Genomic DNA, 13,311 nt, shown 5'->3' with positions numbered 1-13,311 from the left:
GGGGTTTTCTTGGACAATTATGGATTAGTGATATGGATTAGATCAGATATTGCTTGTATCTCACAAAAAATTCATTTATGGTTATTGAATTTTTATTCTTCCACATGATTTCATTATTTTTTCTAGATATAGAAAACAGTTCTTTGGTACTTTGAGATGACACAAAATAAGTAAATTAGCAGTGCCAATTTTTTTTATGATATTGATGTAGCCATTTCATAAGCAATTGTTTCATTATTTATGTAAAGTCTTACTTATAATTGTAGTAGATTCCCACATATTTTAAATTGAATTTTTCTACTTTTTTTTTGCTGAATTTTGTTGTAATATATGGAAATGTGGATAATTTGTGTGGGTTTATATTATATCCTGCAATTTTGCTGAAGTTAATTGTTTCAATTAGCTTTTATTGTCTCTTTAGGACTAAATCATTCTTTGATTTGCAATGGTTAAATCTATCTAGTTCTGAGAGAGGTAAATTGGGGTGCTCCACAACAATAGTTTTATTGTCTATTCCTTCTATCTTATTTAACTTTTAAGATTTAAAATCCTATGACATTTGGTGTTTATATTCATTGTCTATGGTCTCTTTTAGTAAAATGTATCTTCTCCATTTATCACTTTTAATTAGATCCACTTTTGCTCATGGTTAAAGATCTATTTTGCTTCTACCATCTCCTTTAATTTATACTCTTAATCTTCCTCATGTACTTAACTTCTTTCCCTTCTTCCTTGTTGAATAAGATACATTTCTATACCCAACTGTACAAATGTATATTCTTCCTTCTTTGAACCAGTTCAGGTGAAAAGGAGATTCAAGTGTCATTCTCCTACACACCACTTTGGTTGTATAAACTCCTTGTACAGACATTTTTGTGAAATAATTCTCCTCATTTTTCCTCTCTTTCCTTACCTTTTCATTCTTTTTTTTGAGAACATAAACAAATTAAACCCAGGCCCTCTGTCTAATCAAATTCCTTCTAATATTTCTAGTAACGACAAAGTTCTGAAAGATTATTTGTATCATCTTCCCATAAAAGAATGTAAACAATTTTATTTTGTTCAATTTCTTAGTTTAGTCATGTTTGTTTCTATGTTTCTCTTCACTCATGTATTTTATCAAGTTTTCCACTGAGTGCTTGTCTTTGTATAAGAATGTAGTCCTTTCCCCTTCTTCTCACCTCCCCTGCCCACTAAAGTCCATTCCTCCCCTTTAACATTATACTATTATTTTGGGTAGGTTATTCTAGGTTTTAAGACTGGATTTTTTGCCTTTTTAGTGGTGGCTGATAAACTTGGTGTAATCCTCTCTGTGATTTTGTAGTATTTTTTTTCCCCCTTGATCAGGGAGTTTTTGATTTTGGGGGGTATTATTCCTGCAAGTTTCATATTAGGGCTTCATTCAGGAGGTAATCAGTGTATTCTTTCAATTTCTACTTTGGTCTTTGGTTAGAAAAAGAGCAATTTTCTTTGAAATATTGATGTCTAGTGGCTCTTTTCAACAATGAGATGACTGAGGCTAGTTCCAATGATCTTGTGATGAAGAAAATCATCTATACCCAGAGGACTGGGGGAACTAAGTGTGGATTACAACATAGCATTTTCACTCTTTTTGTTGATTGTTGCTTGCATTTTGTTTTCTTTCTCATTTTTTCCCTTTTTGATCTGATTTTTCTTGTGCAGCAAGATAATTGTATATGTATACATACATATGATTTAACGCATATTTTTACCATGTTTAACATATATTGAATTACTTGTCATCTAGGGGAAGGAGGGTGGGAAAAGGAGTTATGAACACAAGGTTTTACAAGGGTCAGTGTTGAAAAATTATCCATGCATATCTTTTTGAAAATAAAAAGCTTTAATAAAAAAAATGTCTAGTTTCTCTCTTTCTTTTTCTTTGTTTATGGCTTTTGAGTCATCCAATGATTCTTACATTTTTTTCAATCTGTTTTCTGGATCAGTTAATTTTTTTGAGAACTTATTTGAGAAGAATTTTCTTCTATTTTTTTCAAACTTTTGAATTTTATTTTATTATTGTTTAAGAAGTCATTAGCTTTCATTCAGCAAATTCTAATCTTCAAGGAGTTGGAGAAAATTTAAAATGTTGTGCAATTTTTCTTTTTTTGTGTGTAATTTTTCAAATGCAATTATGCTCACTCTTCTTCCTATTTAATTCTAGATTTAGCTCAACATTCAACTGTAGAATATAAACAAGTTATATTGTACTGATGAACTAATACATATTTAAATAATATATATCATTCATCTACTATTTTTATTTTTATGCATGACAGATGAAAATTTTTAATCATTATAGATTTCATTTGAGAGGCTTTGCAATCTTTTGGTTTTGCTGTTGTGAAGTCATTTTTCAGTTTTATCTGGCTCTTCTAGGGATTCTTGACAGAGATAGTGAAGTGATTTGCCATTTCCTTCTCTAGCTCATTTTACAGATGAGAAAACTGAGGCAAATAGGGTTAAGTGACTTTCTTAGGGTCATACAGCTAGTAAATGTGTGAGACCACATTTGAACTCAGAAAGATGAGTCTTCATGACTCCAGGACCAGCATTCCATGCCACTTAGCTGCCCCTATAATCTTCTGGAGCTTAATTCAATCATCAAAATGTCATTTACAAACAGAAGCATCTATAGGAACATATAACCTATAGGCAATATGTCATTTGGATTGTGTGCTTTATGTCTGCTATGGTAAATACCTTTGATAAGAACATATCTCTATTCTATATATGTAGCTTAACCTTTTTGTGATTCAGCTTCCTTAATTGTAAATGAGGGAACTGGATCATCTGATCCAGAAAAGGAAAAAAGTACTCTTCTGCTCTAAATCTATGATCCTATGATCTATATGATATTAAAAAGATGGCCAAATTAGCTCTGTTGAATCTATCAGAGAATCTTACATGATCTTAAAAAGACACCTTATTGGTAGACAGCCTTGAGAGCTTCATTTTACTCAATCAAATTAAATTATTTTCTAAAGTCACAATAAACACAACAAATTCCTATAGTCTTAATGGTTTTCAGTCAATTATGTAATTACATAAAGATGTGATCTGCTGTAAAACATCATGAAAGCATGCCCTTTTTTGTTCCTGTGTTTTCATAAAGTCCTTAATACATCTCTAAAAATCCAATAAATAATGATTTTGTGGATACAGGAATGTAAGCATATGTCAGTAGTGATTGATAGTTTCACAATTACCTTTGTCACTAATAAAAACATTTGTGATTTCCCCCTAAATGATATTCTTTTTTCCCATTTAAAAATACTCTGATCATTGATCCTTCACTGAATGCCCTCAAAAGTATGTTGTGACCAGTAAGAATCTCCTTTATGTTCAACTTATCTGATGACGCTGCTCTTATCTTTGTTTCTTTAACATTATTTCTATTTCCTCACAGAAAAAGCTAAGATAGTGATATTATAATTTAAGTGTGGTGGTTCAGCTAATACAGATGAAGAAAAGTTTGTTGTAGAATATGAGTGGTATGTTGTTTCTGGTTTCATAACTACTTAGGCCCTAATACAATTGAGACTTTTGCTACATTTTCTGCAATCTAATTTTTCCCCTAGTACTTCACTGTTTTGTAAGGTAACATTACTCATAAACTCTTGCCATAATAGATCCTTGGATCTATCCTGTCATTGCTTTGCAAGGAGATTAAGTGTTTATAGTTAGAATGATTTCTATATTTGTCTGGTCTCCTTTTCATGGCACTTACATTTGCTTTATATCAGTGAAAATCTGCAGTTTGCCCTCATGTTGTTCCCACAAACATTTTTTTAAACTTCTTAATAATGGTAGATATGTTTTGAGAATATAAACTCTTTATTTTTAATTTATGGAAGCATCCACAATAGTCAAGCATCCACAACAATTACTATGTGACAATGGTTAGATCACATAACCTCCCTGGTTCTCTGTAAAATGAGAGTTGGACTAGATGGCCTTTGAAGTAACTTCCAGTTCTAGAATTATGACTGAATGTCTGTAATAAAATACACAGTTACAGTTGGAGACACAATGCATTTCCATTGAGAATCTTGATAGATAAAAACAAGAAGATCAAATACAATGCTGTGTTACGGGATTTGGATGGAGGGGGGACAGAGTGATAAATTTTAGCTCCTATATGAAGGAATAGATAAGAAATAAAACTGTAGTAAACAGATTTTCTCTATTTTCATTAATGATGGAAAAAGAAGCAAATAAATAGAAATGAAGAGAATTTGGAGTACTTAGCAACAAAAGTTCCTGATTGTAAGAGTTATGAATTAGTTGAAGATATTACTGTGATAGTTCCTCAGCACTTAGATTTGAAGAAAATCCTGGTGATTAAAAATTAATTGCACTATATAATCATTGAGAAATAGTGTTCCCAAAAGTCTTTGAGCAGTTTTAAGTTACTAAAGCTTAAAACTACTTAAAATTTGTGGGAAACCCTCTCTACACTATATAGCAAATTTTTAAAATAAGGAGGAAATTTTTACCAAGTGAAATATTGATCTATTTAGTCTAATCTCTCGTGTTCAGTTTCCTAAGATGATTTTACAGACTTAGCTTCGGTTCTTTTCTGAGGGACTCTACCAAAAGCATATATTCAAGGGTGCTATTATTAGCTGGCCTCACTCTATCACCTTTAACTTTGGATAAAAAAACTCATTAAGCCAAGCTGCTTCAGCTACATTATTTTCATCTAACTAGGCATTCAGAGAATTACCTATCCTCTCTGAACCCAAACATAGTTCTGTTAATGGCTTCTGTCAGTCATTCAATGCCAGTGCTGTCCAGGTCATGGATTTTCTCTATTTGACTGATCATCCAAGATAAAGGTTACAATCTCTTCTCCACAACAGCCTAAGATTGCTAGAATTATTTTCTCCTGGAAGCATCATGGCTAAAACACTGTACTTGGAAGAAGGAAAAACTGAGGTCTTATCTCAGACATTTACTGGCTATGTAAACCTGTATGAATCATGTAATCTCTCTCTCTTTCAAATTTCTCATCTCTAAAAAGGAGAGAATGATAATATATACTTAGCAGGGTTGTTAAAAGGATCAAATAAAATAATTTATCTAAAGGGATAGATAAAGCACTATTATAATTATCAGATGTCAACTATTGTTTTATTATTGTTATTAAATGTTATTAAAATTATTATTAATATTGTTATTAAAATAGGATCACAGATCTAGAACTAGAAGGGAAGTTAGAAATCACTGAATCCAATTCCACTATTTTACAGATGAGGAAAGAGAAGGTCAGAAAAGTTAAATGACTTGCCTAGTTACTAATTATTAGAAAAGAGATCTGAACCCAAGTCTTCCTGATGCCATGAACTATACTTTGGATAATATCTTATTGTAAAACTGTCTCACTTAAAGTGGCAGTACTTTTCACAACACATAGATTACCTAAAAGTTCCTTTCTTTCCTATAGTTTCAGGATTCTGAATTCTAATAAAGGTGTTCATAATATTAAGCTATATTTTATAACCATTTCTATCACTTTATTTTAGAATAATTTTTAACAAGCTGCCATTAAAAGAAATTTACATGTCATAGGTATTACAGAGTAGGTAAGAAAGGTGGTCTTGTAATTTAAAAAATCTTTTCTTTGATATCTACTAGCTATTTGATTATAAACAAATAACTTTACCTCTCAGTGATCCAGACAACATTACCCTCATCCTCCCAATTTTCCTGTTTCTTTTCCCAAAACTAGATCTTTTGGTCTCAAATAGGCTAAAATGAAGTGATTCATTACTCAGAGGTCCAACCCAACAACCAAACTAATGATCAGCTAGAGAGCATTAACCTATTCTATTTTGTCCAATCTGGGCTGGTTCCCCATTTTTGGCTCCCTGCTTCCAGGGGCTCATCATATTAACTGCCAGACTCAGTATGAACAACTAGATCAGCCTAGCCTATAGCTAAGTTAAGAACTCCCTGGTGCCAGGCCACCATTTAAGCCTGACAACATTTTAGGATTAAATTACTGAATGGCATCTGTATAGTAGAGAGGGTTTCCCACAGGGTTAAAGCCTCTACAGTTAAAGTTCTACAGAGTAGCATGGTTTATATGTCTTTTTGTTTTGCTGAATAACCAGGAAGGTATATATTTAGAAAAGAAGGTAAAGTAAAAATAGAGGTTAGCAATTAAAATAAGATTTAAAAAAATTAAAAAATCTATACTGTACATTTAAACAGAATTTCTGCATATTAAATAGCTTAAATTAATAGATTTGTATATGTACTTACCAGGGTGACCAAGATTATTTAATTCATCTATAATGAAATTAAAGAAACCAAGTTAACTTTGTTATTTTATAAACATTACATTAATTTAATTATAATCAAGGAAAGTGAGTTTTAAGAAGCTATATAGTTTTTAGTATAAAACTTTCAGAGGATTCAAATGTGAAGAACTGATTAAAAGGGAAGAAGGAACATGTCCTGTTGATGCCAATTGTGGATTGCAATCAATGATAGATTTTTTTTTTTTTAAATATCACAGTTTTCTTGATGTTTGTCAATTAAGGACAGAAAATACTTTTTATGAGAGATTTTGATAGGCAGATTTGGGAAGATCACAGGATTACATAATTATACCTTGAAGGAACCTCTGAGATCATATGATCCAACACTTTCATTTATAGATGAGGAACTGAAATCCACAGAGGTTCAGGATCTGCCCAAGATAACAAGGCTAACAAGTGACAGAGTTGGGAACTAAATTCAGGTCTTTTGACTCCAACTACATCATTACTTTCACTGAAAGAATAATTTGTTTACTGGTTCAACACTAACACCATTAATTAAGAAGGCAGAGCATTCACTAGCTCTGAGTAAAAAGACTGAGGTTTAATTCTCACCTCAGATATTCATTAATTGTGTGGTCTTGGGTAACTCAAGACTTCCCTGAGAGTTAGTTTCCCTTTCTGCAAAATGATGGCGCTAGATTTGATAATTTATGAGATCTTTTCCAGTTCTAAATCTATAGTCCTAGGATATGAAACATTATTTGAAAAAATGATTTAATTATAGTCCAAACTAACTGACAAATGGTTTTTAATGAAATGGGTAATATGAAACATGGAGTATATATTCTGTGGATAAAAATAAATATGATAAAGTATAATGTTACTACAATATATTGTTTATTATATTTCCAACCATCAATTATAGGGAAAAAACAACTTTTAAATAAAATTTTATTTTAGGAAGAAAAATTGGACCTTAACCTTTTTACTGACATTTTGGGTATATTCCATATTATTCCATGCTCAGAACTTTTTGAAAAAACTTTTTTGTAAAGTTATTATTCATAGGAAGACATGGACAAGAATAGCACAGGATGAGAAAGTAAAGAAAGGCATCTTTGGAGGGAATACCCACTTTAATGAGATTGCAGATGAAAGCAGATATAGTACATACATTGACTACTCATATTATTTGTAGTATAGGCATCAACTAATAACTAAATTATACTAAAAATAACCTAATAAAAGGAAAACAGAGCAAGATAGTTGTATTGAAGACAATAACTAGTTTACATCACAGAAAGAAGGCTCTTGAAACTGTTGTGAAGCATGATAGAAGTAATTTTAGAAGGCCAACTATATTTAATAATAAATTGTAAAAATCATGCAACTTATCAATTAATAAATGATTTTTGAAAAGAATCTGGGAAGGATAACTTCAAAGAGCCTTCCTTGGAAAATGAATATTCAATGACTGTTAGTCTAGGATCTCTTCAGCTGCTGGGAGATCACAATTCACAAATTCTGACTTAAAAATAAGAACGTAAAGTCTATATGTCATCAAGCATTAAGATTCCAAAGAATTATAACCATGACTAGAGTTGGATAAGGGAATTATCATTCCAATAAGAAATATTAGACTAGTAGGAAATCCAAGAAACATAAAGAAGTCTTATCCTTTTCTTAGTACACTTTAGTAAAGTCTAAGTAAGTTTCAGAGGCAGGAACTGAAAAAAATACTTGCTGAACTAAATCATATTTTTCTAATAAAATGGCACTATACAAAAGAATAATGGTTTAGGTTTTAAATGTAGTGATTGCAATTGAAGTAAAATACTTGTTTAAATACTATTTTTGCTTAGTTCAAAAAGAAAAATTAAAATCCTTTATTCTCAAATTGTACAAAATAAAAAATGACACTATAAATTAAAAGGTATTACTTATGAAAATAACTAGGAAATTTATTAGTTTTATATTTTATAAGTATATTTAATATTATTTAACCAAACACATGACCATAAACTTTAAATATGACATCTGAGAAATATATTCATTTCAGAGGCATATCATTATTGGAGGAAGAAATGAAAGAAACCAAACCAATATTTAGGAAAAGAGACCCTTCTACCATCTTAGGGTCTTTTAATATAAAAACTTCAAGAAAACAATTGCAACTCTTATGCCATTTATTTAGGCAAATACTATAATATTAAATTGCATATATTATATAATATGCCAATCACTGCATGAATGGTATTATAATAGGAGAGTCATAATGCTTGGAAAAGTTTACAAAATTCTGAAAACCAAGAGGAATTTAAAATAAATATGGGATATCCTTTAGTGAAAATATTTTAAATTTGATTAACCTACTTGTAGCTAGTATTTTTTTCTGTCACTGCACTCATAATGTATCTATAAGTAAGCCAATCCCAATAGTAATCAGCATGCAGAAGATTTTATTTTTACAACCAGAACATTATACTACCTTCAGTGCATTCCACTGCCTCATCTGTTCTTCCTTGTTTTAGAAAAAACAAATTTGAAGGTATTACTGTAATTCATGTTTTTTGGAAGGGCAGAAATTAAAGCACACAAATAATAAATACTACAGAAATTATTTTTGTCAAACCAACATATTAAATGTTAACCTTTGGTGTTAATATTTTCTATGAATATATAGAAAATAATTAAAATAGGACTATAAAAATATATAAAACATAATCGAGCTTTGATATCTAAAATGGGGTTTTCCTTTACCTTATCATAACATTTTCATTAAGAGTTCTCTTCTTAAAATATTTTTCCATTTTATAAAAATGCATATGCTAAAACTTGAGACTTCTCTTTGTATACATATATCTACGCTCATGTTATACGTATATAGCTATACATCTTTTTTCAATTCTTTTCATTGCTTTTCCATCTGTGCAACTGGCTGAGCTAAGGATGTCATACTCAGAATACAGAATACCTTAAAAATATTCTTTGGTTTCAATCACAAAAGCAACAATCCTCTAACTTTGAAAGCTAACCAATGAATGAACAAATAGAAGATGTCATAACTGAAGTACTAGTCCACAATGACTTCTAGAAAATGTTCACAAAGGCTTTATCAGGTATTTCATTAGTTGTCAGAAAAGGAGAAGTTAAATAAATCAATAACCAATAAGAATTGATTAAGTATGTACTATGTGCCAGGTACCATGGTAGGTGTTAGAAATATTAAGTACAAAAAACAAAGTAACTCCTAGATGTAGTAGTAATAATAATAATAAAAACAATAACAAAGAGCATTTATATAGCACTTTAACATATGTAAAGTGCTTTATAAATATTATTTCATTTTATCCTTATAACACCAGGAAGCAAGTGCCATTATTATCCCCATTTTACAGATGAAGAAACTGAGATAGAAAATAAATAACCTGTCCAGGATCACATAGCTAGTAAGTGTCTGGGGTCAAATTTGAATTCAGGTCTTCCTGACTCTGGGCTTAGTTCTAAATTCTGTGGCCTAATTTTCTGGCACACAGTAGGTGTTTAATACTTATTGGTTGATTGATATGAATCCTATACAATGAGCTTACATTAGGGAAGGCATGAAGTACATATACAAATTAACAAAAACACAAATATTAAATCAATAAATACAAATATGTACAAAGTAATTATATATGAGGTGGTTTGAAAGGGAAAACTAGCAATTTGGGGGATTGGGAAAGGCTTCATGAAGATGTTGCTTAAACTGCATTTTTTAAAAAAGGGGGATTCTGAGGAAGAGACAAAGAGAGAGTACATTTCAGGCATGGAGAATCAACAGTGGAAATGTATGGAGACTAGAGATATCATGTTGTGCATGAGGAATATAAAGAATGATCAGGTTGATTACATTGTAGAACATGAAATTGGGGAGTAATGTCTAGTTAGACTGCAAAGATAAGTTGGGGCCAGCTTGGATAGAGCTTTAAGAGCTAAACAGCTTCTAAATTAGTCTACAGGCAAAAGGAAGCCATTGGAGTTAGCTGAGTAAAGGTGTCACATGGTCCAATTGGAACTTAAGGAAAATCACACTGGCATCATTGTGTAGGATAGATTGAAATGGTGAGAAACCTGAGACAAAGAGACAATTTAAGAAGCTGTTGAAATATTTTATTTAGATGAGAAATTATGAAAGCTTTACATGGTAACTGTGTGAATGGAAGGAAAAGATCAGTTATTAAAGATGTAAAGGTAGAAATGGCAGAAATGTGTAGTGAGTGAGAGTGAAGAGTCTAGGATAATGCTGAGATTATGAATGCCAAGAAGATGGAAAGATGGTATGACTTCAACAGAAACAAGTTTGTAAGAGGGGAGAGTTTAGGGGGATGATAATGAGTTCGGCTGTTTTTTGTGGTTTTAAATTTAACAATAATAAACCTTCCACATAGATAAAACATGGGAAAACTGGCCCATGGGAAAAAGAGGCCTTTTAATTGAATGTCTGTGTTCATATAATAAATTTTGAAGTAAAACTTTGCTTCTAAAATATAGAATGCAATTATGTGAAATCAATTAATGTGAATTAATTATGTTTAAAGGAAAAGAAAATTGCTTTGAAGAAATCTGGTTACTTAAGTGCAAATATGCCAAATTTTGCTATTTTTATTACTTCAATTATGAAAAAAATATTGCTCACCTATAATAATTTCTACTTTCTTGCTGTCTTGATTGTCATGGTCATTATACACATGACACCAATAGGTTCCCTGATGCTCCAAATCAACATAAGGCACCTATATAAACAAAAAAGACACAAAAAATAGCCCTTTAATTTCAGACTTAATTAGAACCAGGAACTAATAAAACTAGTAACTAATAAAAAGGAACAAAAGTAATTTTCTAACAAAATTAGGTAATTTCACAAATTTCTGGATAAGATTTGTTACATTTCATTAATTTTACTAGAGCCAGTAAATAATTTTTAAAAAGGTGGTGTGGATAAAAAAATTATACTAGTTAATATTCTGACTGTATGTCCCAGAAAAGATTTAGTATCCAAGTGTAGCTATATGCAAGGATTAATAAGTATTCAAAAAAAGTAATTATCAGACATTTGAGATAATGAAAATATCTTTAAAACTAAAAAAAATCCACATGCATTTTCCTTCTCATATAACCTATAATGAACTATTTACCAAAAATAAAGGAGAATATTTTCCAAATATCATTTCCCTACCATATATAACTTTTTTGTTCCATGTGTTATTGGAAATCCATTTCTGAACCACTGGTAATGGGGAATGGGGCTTCCAATAGCCACACATTGTAGAACTAATGTGTTGCCCGGTCTCAACCTTTGGGGTTTTGGTTCAATACAGATCTGTAGCTTGGTTTCAGAGGAGCCATCCAAACTTCCTTAAACAAAAAGAAAAAAGAAGATTAAAAATAAAATAACATATGTATTCACTATTTATTCTTTTAAATCAGAATTTTACAATTTTCCTTTAGTTTTTATGTACTGCAGATATATTCTACTTACAGATATCAGTTTTTTGAGATTAGAGTGATACAATACATAATCTTGCACTAGTAATTTAACATAACTAAGTTTCAAATCCAAATGGGACCACATCTCTATCTTTAGTTCATTGTTAGACTATCTCTAGAGATTAGTGATCTGCTAGCTCTCCTGTGAGATTAAAAAACAGCTTCAAGAATCTATCTCAGTGCTATCCCCTCATCTTCAGCACTACAATCCCTATGCCTTCAAATGCTAGAAGTCACTGTAACCAAAGTATTAGATTGAAAGTTTTTTGACATGATTTCTAAGTTACTAATTACATAATGTAGTAATTAGCAGAAATACTGAATAGGTTAGGGCCAAGAAGCTTGTGGCACACCACTGAAGAGCTTCCAAAGGGTCTATTTGTAAAGTGTATAAGCATCATATATATCATATAGTACATACAACCTCATTTATTAAATGATGAACCTTCTGGAACCTTTGAGTATTCATTGACATTTCAGGATTAGAAGTAACCAGCAGTATGATCTAATGGATGGATTACTGGATTTGGATTCAGGTGATCTGTGTTCAAATATAGGTTTCTGTCAAGACACCTTTGTGGCTGAAGAAGTCAAAACCTTTCTGGATTTCGTTTTCCTCTCAATAAAATGATGAAATTTTTTCAGATGATCCTTTGAGTTCTACTTCAATGAACTGTAATCCTGAAAGGAAAAATCTCTTCTTTGATGGCAATGCATGGAGCAAATGAATATAGCCAAGAGGAACCAAAGGCCCTAAATTAAAAGCTGACATGTCACATTTGGCTAATTTGCCACAAACAAAAAAAGGTACAATATAATAGTGTGAAAAAATTTGTAAAAGGTCATTTTTTTCCCTCTATAAAAGTAAGATGCATGGGAGAAATGAAAGGGGATAAAACAGACAAAAAGAAAATCAAAGAGAATAAAACGCAATACTCAATAGTAATGACAGAATTAGAAAAGCAGAAGCATATGAAAACAAATAAATGCAAGATATTAGGAACAAAGGTATAAAAAAGTAATGAACTCTGTCATATATATGTCCAGGTCTTTAAAGATGCAAATATCTTTTCTCTTTTATATGAAAATTTTATTATTTTATTTATTTAAATAAATAAATATTTATTTAGAATTAGAAAATATTTATTCTTTTTTATATGAAAATAGAAGAAGAGTAAAGAAATCAATTGTGATATAACTCAAGGACACTTGAAGGCATCAATAAGCCACTTAAGACTACAAATTCAATATTGATCAGCAGTGGCAGTGATGCTTAAACTGGATTAAAATGAGAAACATTTAGCAAAACAAGCACGAATACAATGAAACATAGATAATATTATAATGCGAATATGGGATTTTCTAAGTCAATTTGTGGCCTAAGCAGATTGTATAATTTAGTGATGCCCATTCTTATGTGAGTTTGACACTAGTAGTGGCCCATAGCCTGGGGTAGAAATGGGAGGGAAACATAATTCATTGTATATGC

The 13,311-nt window shown here is 30.9% G+C and overlaps 1 protein-coding gene across 3 annotated transcripts in view; it reads right to left on the bottom strand.

Moving 5' to 3' along the window:
• Positions 1–13,311, bottom strand: part of MALT1 (MALT1 paracaspase) — a 90,062-nt gene that overhangs the window by 53,151 nt on the left and 23,600 nt on the right. Inside the window, exons 5-8 of one of the 3 annotated variants that reach the window (XM_074279451.1) lie at positions 11,512–11,690; positions 10,972–11,068; positions 8,782–8,814; positions 6,292–6,318 (exon numbers count right to left, since the gene is read on the bottom strand). In XM_074279451.1, the coding sequence (XP_074135552.1) occupies positions 6,292–6,318; positions 8,782–8,814; positions 10,972–11,068; positions 11,512–11,690 (336 nt within the window). The remainder of the gene's footprint in view (positions 1–6,291; positions 6,319–8,781; positions 8,815–10,971; positions 11,069–11,511; positions 11,691–13,311) is intronic. The other 2 variants (XM_074279452.1, XM_074279453.1) reach the window with 2 other exon arrangements.

The sequence above is a fragment of the Sminthopsis crassicaudata genome, chromosome 1 (assembly GCF_048593235.1).
Source record: "Sminthopsis crassicaudata isolate SCR6 chromosome 1, ASM4859323v1, whole genome shotgun sequence".
NCBI lineage: Eukaryota > Metazoa > Chordata > Mammalia > Dasyuromorphia > Dasyuridae > Sminthopsis > Sminthopsis crassicaudata.
This window is presented reverse-complemented; position numbering and strand designations above follow the sequence as displayed.